This window comes from Microchirus variegatus (genome assembly GCF_963457635.1).
Source record: "Microchirus variegatus genome assembly, chromosome: 18".
Classification (NCBI taxonomy): domain Eukaryota; kingdom Metazoa; phylum Chordata; class Actinopteri; order Pleuronectiformes; family Soleidae; genus Microchirus; species Microchirus variegatus.
In genome coordinates, this window is record NC_139819.1 from 21,508,684 (window position 1) to 21,519,270 (window position 10,587).

The following is a 10,587-nucleotide window of genomic DNA, read 5'->3' on the forward strand; positions in this document are numbered from 1 at the left end:
TTGACAATTCTACCAGTGGAGCGTGTTACAGTTAGCTAGCTGCTTTCATAAATGGTCACTTATTTTCTGACATTAGTGTTCAAAGCTCAACGGTCCTTTGTATGTGTATCAAACCAACATATTCCAACACAATAAGACATTGTAACGTGCTTATTTGCAAAAATATATTACAACGAAAATGTTCCTCGGGCAGATGTGGCCGCCATCTTTTTTGGAAAATATCAGCCGGCTCGCTGAATCCGCAAAGCATCATGGGTAATTCCATCTTCCACTTTTTTTTAAGCCCGCATCAGAGCTCACTACATTTTGAGGGTTGATTATAAGGGGAACATCGCACTTCCCCTTGCTCCCAGCTATACATGAACGCGCAAAATGTAGGGTTAGGGCAAACATGTAGGGTTAGGGCAAAATTGTAGGGTTAGGGGAGGTATTGGGACGGGGCCAAACATTCAACAGTATAACCTGGAGCAAACCCAGAGCTGAGCCCACTGCTGTGTTCGTCTCCTCAGAAAGAAGAGGAGAAACGTCGTCAGGAGGAACGCCGCAAGACGGAGGACGAGCGCCAGCAGCTGGAGAGAGAGAGGAAAGACCGGGAGGCCAAGGAGGCAACGCTGAGGGAAAAGAGGGACAAAGAGAGAGCGTCTGAGATCGAGCAGCAGAAGTACGTAACACCTGAGCAGGAAGTGGTCCACAGACTGCTCTGTGTGTGTGTCTGTATCTGAGCCTTATTCTGAAATGTCCTTTTTGATTGACAGGAAGTACCAGCAGCAGCAGGAAGCTGAGAACAAAGAGCATGAGAAACAACGCTGGGTGAGTGTCTCACTCTCCCCCGACTGTCTCACTGTCCCTGACAGTCTCATTCTCCCACGACTCAAGCATGTCACTGTCCCCCTACTGTCTCACTGTCCCCCGACTGTCTCGCTGTCTCACTGTCCCCCAAGCATGTCACTGTCCCCCTACTGTCTCACTCTCCCCCGACTGTCTCACTCTCCCCCGACTGTCTCACTGTCCCCCGACTGTCTCGCTGTCCCCGACTGTCCCTAAACTGTCTCGCTGTCCCCGACTGTCCCTCAACTATCTCGCTGTCCCTCAACCGTCTCGCTATCCCCGACTGTCTCACTGTCCCCGACTGTCCCTCAACTGTCTCGCTGTCCCTCAACCGTCTCTCTTTCCCCGACTGTCTCACTGTCCCTCAACTGTCTCGCTGTCCCCGACTGTCTCACTGTCCCTCAACTGTCTCGCTGTCCCCGACTGTCTCACTGTCCCTCAACTGTCTCTCTGTCCCTCAACTGTCTCACTGTCCCTCAACTGTCTCACTGTCCCACTGTCCCTCAACTTTCTCACTGTCTCGCTGTCCCCGACTGTCCCTCAACTATCTCGTTGTCCCTCAACCGTCTCGCTATCCCCGACTGTCTCGCTGTCCCCGACTGTCCCTCAACTGTCTCGCTGTCCCTCAACCGTCTCGCTATCCCCGACTGTCTCACTGTCCCTCAACTTTCTCACTGTCCCTCAACTGTCTCTGTCCCTCAACTGTCTCACTGTCCCTCAACTGTCTCGCTGTCCCCGACTGTCTCACTGTCCCTCAACTGTCTCGCTGTCCCCGACTGTCTCACTGTCCCTCAACTGTCTCGCTGTCCCCGACTGTCTCACTGTCTCTCAACTGTCTCGCTGTCCCTCAACTGTCTCACTGTCCCTCAACTGTCTCACTGTCTCCCGACCATGTCACTGTCCCCTGACTGTCTCACTGTCCCCCCTACTGTCTCACTGTCTCCCGACCATGTCATTGTCCTCCAACTGTCTCACTGTCTCGCTGTCCCCCGACCATGTCACTGTATCTCAACTGTCTCGCTGTCCCCTGACTGTCTCACTGTCCCCTGACTATGTCGTTATCCCCCAAATGTCTCACTGTCCCCCGACTGTCTCACTGTCCCCTGACAGAGACATGAGGAACTGTGTTTAACTTCATATTTGTAGGGGTCGAGTCTCACGCGACTACATTTAAACTATAATTTGATTCTTGATGCATATCAAATTGTGTATTTAATATTCCATAATTATAATTAGTATTAATGCAAACGGAATAACATATTTATTTACAGCAGATGTTATTTATTTCTATTCAATCTTTACGCATCTGTAGAAAAATACTGAGAATAAATACATTTTTTAGCTGTAAAACATGCGACTCCACAGCTTTGTGTTTGTTTTGAACGTACCTGAATAATCAAGTGTCAGGAAGTGAGTGAGTGTGAGCATGTTGACGTCATCAGGAGGAGCAGAAGGAGAAGGAGTCGGTGCAGAAGAAAGCAGTCAGGAGAGGTGAATCTGTGGAGAAGGCCAATGTGAGTCATCCACACACAACTGCTACACAACTGCCTCTAAACACACGCCTTGTCTTTATTGCACGAGTAATTCATATCATAAACATTAGATATTTTATTTACAGTGTGTTGTATCTCACCTTCACTCTCAAATCTCAAAAGAAAACTTTTCATCAAACGACCTGAGTGGATACAGCCTAAAATATTCCGATATTATTGATAAGCCACATCGACGCAGCCTTAGCCGCCGCCCTGTTAATAATAACCTTGTGTCTGTTGTGCATTAAAACTAATGATTTATCGTCCTCAGGAGGCGGCTTCTCTCATCTCTCAGCGAGCCATGAACCCCAGAGAGATGTTCATGCAGAGAGAGAGAGGAATCACTCCCAGTGGAGTGGACGTCGACGTGCCCTCTGCTGCCCCCACCAGTTCACAGCCAGGTATCGCAGCAAAACAACACCAACACTCAACTGTTAGCTTCTCCTTTTTACATGTCTTTCAATTTCAGTTGCAATTTAACTTTTCAAGTCCAGATTCAGTTTAATATGTGAATTAAAGTGCAACTAAACCACTTAACTATGTTTTTGTAGGTATAAACCAGTGAATATGTGTATCTAGTTAATGCTATTTGCTGATCTAGGTGCACATTCTCACAGTTTAGTGATGAATTTATATGGGATGTGATGAACATGTGCTGCCCTCTCTGGTCAAACACCAGCTACTGCATTTAAATGTTGCCTCTGGCATCTTTGTCCCAGGCTCCTCCCCCTTTTATAAACGCAGGAGGTTTAATTTTTTTGTCGCCTTTCGTTTCATTCGGTATTTTTTTTAGTATATTTTAAGATAAGATAAGATAAGATAAGAAGTCCTTTATTCGTCCCGCAGTGGGGAAATTTCCAATGTTACAGCAGCAAGACAATAAGGATAAGGATAATAAATAATAAACATGCATTACCAAAAAGAAATAGAATCTATAAAGTACAATATATAAAGATATTAACACTGACTATAAAAATAGGTTTAAAAATAGAATGTAGAATGTACATTACAACCGTTCTGCAGAATATACACAGTATGCACATGGTATTTATAGTGTAAGGAAACAAGGCTGAGCTATTAAATAAGGATATGGATATTGCACTGATGAGAAAACTACAGTATAAAAAATTTGACAGTATGAAAAATGACAATATATTGCACTTAAAAAAAGAAATTTACATTATGAAAAAATATATACAGTATATTACACCAATGAAAAATTAACAGTATATTGCACATGGAGTGTGTGTGTGTGTGTGTGTGTGTGTGTGTGTGTGTGTGTGTGTGTGTGTGTGTGTGTGTGTGTGTGTGTGTGTGTGTGTGTGTGTGTGTGTGTGTGTGTGTGTGTGTGTGTGTGTGTGTGTGTGTGTGTGTGTGTGTGTGTGTGTGTGTGTGTGTGTGTGTGTGTGTGTGTGTGTGTGTGTGTGTGTGTGTGTGTGTGTGTGTGTGTGTGTGTGTGTGTGTGTGTGTGTGTGTGTGTGGTCTACTTAGAGCAGTACTTGTTGTACAGTCTAACAGCTGCAGGGAGGAACGACCTGCGATAACGCTCCTTCAGACATTTTGGATGTTTTAGTCTGTGACTGAAGGAGCTGCCCAGTGCTGCAATGGTGTTCTGCAGGGGGTGGGAGACATTGTCCATGAGAGATGATAGCTGATAGCTTTTACAGGGACAGTGCACAATTGAGAGTAATTGAATCTCACACAGCTGCAACTCGGTGTCGGATTTCACTACCAGGCCACGCCCCCTTGCACTGCTCTCCACCCCCCCCCCCCCCCCGCTTAAAATGAGTCTCTAAATTAACGCTAAACTTTAAAAACAGAGGCGCACATACGCAGTACACAGGTACGCTGGTTATTTGTTAGCGCTGCTCTTTTCCTTTAATAAACAGACCAATCCAGTTCCACTGTAGGTGGCGCTAACCGGCGCTAAAAGGAGCTAATGCAGCTAACGGAGCTAACTGGTAAACGGTGCCTTGACTCCGGTGTCGCAGCACGTAAACATGGCGTCATGCGCATCTATTTCACCGTCAGTCGTCATGGAAATGCGTTACGTTTAATTTTTTTGTCGCCTTTCGTTTCATTCAGTATTTTTTTTTGGTATATCTTTACAGGGACAGTGCACAATTGAGAGTAATTGAATCTCACACAGCTGCAACTCGGTGTCGGATTTCACTACCAGGCCACGCCCCCCTGCACTGCTCTCAGCCCGCTTCGTTGGGAAGAGTTAGCTTCAGAAGAGGCTAGTTTAGTTACGCTTTAAAATAGGGACGCAAATCTTTGGGTGGCTCACGATTCGATTCAGATTCTTAGGCTCACGATTCGATTCAAAATCAATACTTGATTCAACCGATTCGATTCATATGATTCTCGATTCAAACGATTCTTCATTCAAAAATTGATACGATGCATAGTGTGTTCAGGCAAATTATGGCATCAAAACAATACAGTTTGTATAAGATAATGTGATAATGTGATCACACAAAGGCAAACATAAGACAAAAGTTAACATTTATTCATTCAAAACAAATAAAAACTTACTTCCTGTATAAAAAAATAACTTGCATAAATAAAAGCTTAGGCTGGCTGCCTTTTTCTCCCAGAAGTTACAAAAATAAACTTTACACAAATAACACAAACTGGTGTTTTGTGTTGTTTTTCAAAACAGACACTTAAAGGTGAAGTAAGTAGTTTATAGTGACATCTAGAGGAGAGGCGGAGGACTTCCGCTACAAGTAAAGCGACGCTTGATTTGTTCTCTCGTGTTTGTCCCTACAGGCTCCTGTAGAAACATGGCGTCTCGGCCCGTGACCATGTTATTTTACATGACTTTTTGAAACACTACGAAAATGAAACTATTATGCAGCGACTAGACAATGCAGGAGCACATAATATGTATAAAAAAGTGGATTTTGGGTTCATATAAACCCATAAATACTACGCAGTGTCCCTTAAAAAAAGATTCACAATCGTGGATGATTATGTAATTAAATTGTTCAGCCTTATTCAACGCCGTCCTCTTCCCAGTGCTGCTCCTCTCCCATCAGACTGTCCAGTTGTCTCTCAGTCATATTTAACCACAGTGTCTCCATCACAGTGTCCATGTCTTCTTCTTCTTCTTCTTCTTCTTCTGCTTCCCCCCTCTCTCTCTCTGTTCTGTGGGTGCTTCCATGTTGTGTTGTCTGGTCTCAGGGCGTCTGCACAGCCCCTTTCTGCCTCAGCAGGCGTATGAATCTGAGCGAGTCGCCTCACCTCAGCGCCGAGCTTCGCCTGAGCCGGCAGGCTCCGCCTCTCCCGTCCGCGCAGCAGGTGTGAGATTCACAGCGACACACAAAACACTCCACACAGCGGCTGCGTCCACATTAGTGCGTTGTTGTGTAAAAATGCACGCGTTAAAAAACGCTGATGGAGCATTTAAGGGTCCAAACCAAGGTTGTTCTAGTTTTGAAATGGGCATAAGTTTTTTATTTAGTTTTTCAGTTAGATTTTTTTGAGTTTGAATTTTGATTGACTAGTTTTAGTTTAGACGCGAGTGACGTCATGTTTACGTTATCTTGACTCCCAATTGTTAAAATAAGTCTCTAAATTAACACTAAACTTTAAAAAACAGAGGCACACATATGCAGTAACACAGGTACGCTAAAGTTATTTGTTAGCGCTGCTCTTTTCCTTTAATAAACAGACCGCTCCAGTTCCACTGTAGGTGGCGCTAAAAGGAGCTAATGCTGCTTTCCGGTCAGTTGTCACAGAAACGCGTTACGTTTTAGTTTTTTAGGTATTAATCAGAATACTTTTATTATCCCGGAGAAAATTGTTAACATTTAATTTTAATCTTAATTAGTTAAGAGAAAGCCTTGACTTGTTGACGCTGAAAAGGATGAAAAAATGGATTATCGTATCCTTTAATTTAATTATTTAATCTTTAAAACCTGCAGGTAAATCAAAAGTCAAACTTCAAATGGTGGAAAGACAAGGCTGAATTTATCTACAATTCAGTTTAGTTTTAGTTAGTTTTTATTTCATTTTTTATAAAAGTCTCCTTTTTATTTGTATTTCAGTTATTTCACTGCTAATTTTAGTTTTAGACTTAAGTTTTCGTTAACTATAATAAACCTGGTCCAAACGCACGAGAATCTGCAAAATTCTCAAAACGATTTGAGAGCCAGGAAAAGCTATTTTTCAAAATAAAGCGCAAGGAACTAAGTGGAGAAAATCTCTAAATGAATGAATGAAGTTAAGGGGATTTTTTTTGTGTGTATGTAAACATTTCCTGAAGCGATGCCTAGTTTACAGAAAAGTTTGTTTTCCACTGGTCCAGACTCAGATCTTCCTGTGAAGAGGAACAGTGACCCAGTTAAGCTGCGCTCGCGTCCTGGTCGCTTGGTTTCGCCCCCAGAGCTCCGCTCTTTGGCTTACTTTCAGTTTCGCTCTATTGTCGTCACAGAAATCCCTTCATCTTCATTTTCTACATCGCTGTTTCTCGTTATTGAAAACCGAGCGAAAACAAAAAGTGCACGGGAGAGAGAGAGAGAGAGAACGCCGTTTCCTGTTTAATCCGGCACACGACAATCTACGCGTTGTGCACGTGAAGGAAAACACGTTCACGTGATTTTTCAGCTCCTTAAATGTAAATATTTTCTTTGCTCCTTATAACAAACTATTTTTCCTGCCTTTTCTGACATTTCATGGACCAAACTAATTGAATAATCTAGAAAATAAGTTGATATAGATGCTGATACCAGGCTTCATCCTCTAAAATGCTAGAAATAATGACCATATTAACAATTCTCTGAGTAGAAAACACAGTTGAGGTTGTTTATGGCGTGAAACCGTCTCTTTTATTGTGATTTAAAAAAGTGTGACATAATCCTTTTGAGTATTCATATACATATAACATGTGAACGCACACACTTATATAAATAAATAAAATGATTCCGTTTAATGTTTTATGATTTTTCAGCTCCTTAAATGTGAATATTTTCTGGGTTTTTTTGCTCCTTATGACAAAGAAATCATCCAAACTGATGTTTTTCAACGTTTCATGAACCAAACTGACGCTGATACCAGGGTTAATCCTCGAAAATCTTTGACTGAGCAGATATCTCAGTAGAAAACACAGTTGAGTTTGTTTATGGCATGAAACAATCTATTTTATTGTGATTTAAAAGGCGTGAAATAATGCTTTTGTATCACAGTAGTGAGGTGCTGGAAAAACCTTGAAAATGGACCTTGAAAGTGCTTGAAACTTTTCATGTCGAATAATTCAAATGAAAACCGTCATAATGTGGACGCAGCCCTCACACAAACCATGACAGACACTGACTCAAAGCTGAGTTTTCTCTTCATCGTTGTCGTGCGTCATCGTCTTCATTGTCTGTTCGTGACACATCGAGCTTCCATTCATCGAACCTTTGTGTGTTTTTGGAGTTTGCTTCTGCTGCTGCTGCTGATCTTCAAACACTGCTGCTTATGCTGCTGCTGCTGCTGCTGCTGCTGTTTTTAAAGATCAGGGATGAAGAACGTCCTCCTGGTGTTCTCCAGCCTGTGTGGGCTTGTTCCTCGTGTTCCTCTGTACCCATGCATGTCTGTGCTTGTGTTTTTGGGTGATAAGAGCCTGATGATGTGGATGAGCTGGAACAGTCCAGGTGTGAGTATGATGATGATGATGAGCAGCAGCAGAAGGAGGCGGAGTCTGCTCCTCAGGACCAGCACAAAGGTGGGGGCCCGTGTCACATGTTCACTCGTCTTCATCTGCTTCTTTACACATACGTGCTTTCTTCCCAGAATGTGGATTATTCCCTCCAGAGATACTGTCATGGTGCTGCCACCTGCTGGCGGACGGACGTCACAGCTCAGACATCAATCACACTGACGTTAGTTAAAATCTTGTCTTTTTCAGAGGAGGCTCCAGCAGCAGCAGCAGCAGCAGCAGCAGCAGCAGCAGCAGCAGCAGCAGCAGCAGCAGCAGCAGCAGCAGCAGCAGCTGTCAACACTCCCGTCCAAGAGCCGACGTATGAGGAGCCGGCGCAGGTGGTTTTATTTACGCCCAGTTTCTTCTTCACGTAAATTAATCCAGACAAAAAAAACAACACATTTGACCCAATGTTTACCGTCAGGTGGAGGAGAATAACTTGTACGAGGTGCCGACTGACGAGAGCTCGGAGAAAACCGTCTGTGCCAGAGCTTTATACGACTACCAGGCTGGTGAGCTGTAGACGTCCTGTTTTTATTTATTTTTTTAAATGGACACCCTACATTAATATTACCATTTAACCCTGACGAAATTAATCAATTACTGAATTAATCATCAAATATCATCTAAATGTGAACATTTTCTGGTTTCTTTGCTTCATATAACAATGAAATCATTAAAAGTGAATCATTTTGGTCATTTTAAATCATCATAATTTCCAAGTTTCGCTCAATTGGTTTATGGAGAACATAATTAAGAGATTATAAAAATGGCTATTAATCGATACCAATTTTTTGTTTTGGACCTATCTGATCAAATATAACAGATTAATGATGACAATGATACAAAAAAAGTCTCCAAACTACAGTTCATGTCTTATATGCAGTAAATAATGTCTAACCTAAATATGAAATACATGAAACGGGTCATAAAAACAACAAAAAACAGTCATTTTTGGATGAAAAAAATAAAGTTTTATCAAGTTTCTGAGATCACAAATTGGCCATTCATTGGCTGGTTAATAAATAATAATCTAACAAGTTCACAGTATGATATTTATTACAATATACAATGTGATAATAATGTAATACAGCTCTGTATATAATGTGTAACATTATTTAGCTTATAATTGATAGCATTAGCTACATATATGGGCCATAAACATTAAAATCTAAGTATTTACCATAGAAATACCTATATTGGTCAACCACTGTTATTAATGTATTGTTCTATCTTTAATATTCAGTGTTTGTTAGGTTTTTAACTCTGTAAATCATCCTTTAAACTTCCCTGATTCTCTGTCCGTCAGCCGACGATAAATCGCAGATAAACAAACGTTTTATCTGCATATAGGCTAAATCTACATTTTAGTCGTATATTACCTCTAATTTAATCACAGATAAACTAGCGCGTCATCTACATAGAGCCTAAATCTACATTTTAGTCGTATATAACCTCTAATTTAATCGCAGATAAACAAGCGCGTCATCTACATAGAGCCTAAATCTACATTTTATTAGTATATTACCTCTAATTTAATCGTAGATAAACAAGCGCGTCATCTGCATAGAGACTAAATCTATATTTTACTAGTATAACACCTCTAATTTAATCGCAGATAAACAAGCGTGTCATCTACATAGAGCCTAAATCTACGTGTTTGTCATATATTACTTCTAATTTAATCGTAGATAAACAAGAGCGTCCTCTACATAGAGCCTAAATCTACATTTTATTAGTATATTACCTCTAATTTAGTGTTTGTGAGGTTTTTAACTCTGTAAATCATCCTTTAAACTTCTCTCTCCGTCCGTCCGTCAGCCGACGACACGGAGATCTCCTTCGACCCCGACGACATCATCACGGGGATCGAGATGATCGACGAGGGCTGGTGGCGAGGATACGACCCCAACGGCCATTTTGGAATGTTCCCAGCCAACTACGTGGAGCTCGTCTAGCCTTCTTCCTCCTCCTCCTCCTCCTCCCTCCTCCTCCCTCCTCCTCCTCCTCCCTGTCCTCCCCTTCCACCCGTACAGACAGTAAAACACACACACACACACACACATCAAGGACCAATGAACACATGTTTAAAAAAGTGGTATCCAAAAAGAGAAAAAAAAGCCATTTCATGAAATGATTGGTGTTGATGGCGTAGTTTAGGGATCGGTGGAAACCTGTAGCCCCTCCCACTCTTTACCTGTAAATGTGATGATGCAGTTCGTTGTCACCGTAATAACTTCTTACATTTCTAGTTCACATTCCTTTAAAAAAAGTGACTTCAGTTCATTCAGGTATTAGCTTTAGGGCTGAGTATCGCTGCTGATTCTCCTCTGATTCACTTAATGAGATATTTCACTTTACACAGAGATTTTCACAGAATTAAATGAATACTTCACCGATTAGCATTTAGCACTAGCTTAATTGTTTTCTTTCTTACGTGCCCACCTGTGGCACTTGTTTCTGTTAGCGTAACGGTAAGACGGCCGACACTGTTTTCATTCTGGGAATGAGGTCCCGTCCGCCATCTTTGCTAACAGT

The 10,587-nt window shown here is 42.0% G+C and overlaps 1 protein-coding gene across 1 annotated transcript in view; it reads left to right on the forward strand.

Annotated features, from left to right (window-relative positions):
• Positions 1–10,007, forward strand: part of dbnlb (drebrin-like b) — a gene marked incomplete at both ends in the record, with an annotated part of 16,708 nt that extends 6,701 nt beyond the window's left edge. The window contains 8 exons of the mRNA XM_083905047.1: positions 510–661; positions 756–810; positions 2,271–2,342; positions 2,632–2,761; positions 7,969–8,073; positions 8,257–8,387; positions 8,474–8,561; positions 9,871–10,007. Coding sequence (XP_083761173.1) covers positions 510–661; positions 756–810; positions 2,271–2,342; positions 2,632–2,761; positions 7,969–8,073; positions 8,257–8,387; positions 8,474–8,561; positions 9,871–10,007 — 870 coding nt within the window. The remainder of the gene's footprint in view (positions 1–509; positions 662–755; positions 811–2,270; positions 2,343–2,631; positions 2,762–7,968; positions 8,074–8,256; positions 8,388–8,473; positions 8,562–9,870) is intronic.
• Between the last annotated feature and the right edge of the window lie 580 nt (positions 10,008–10,587).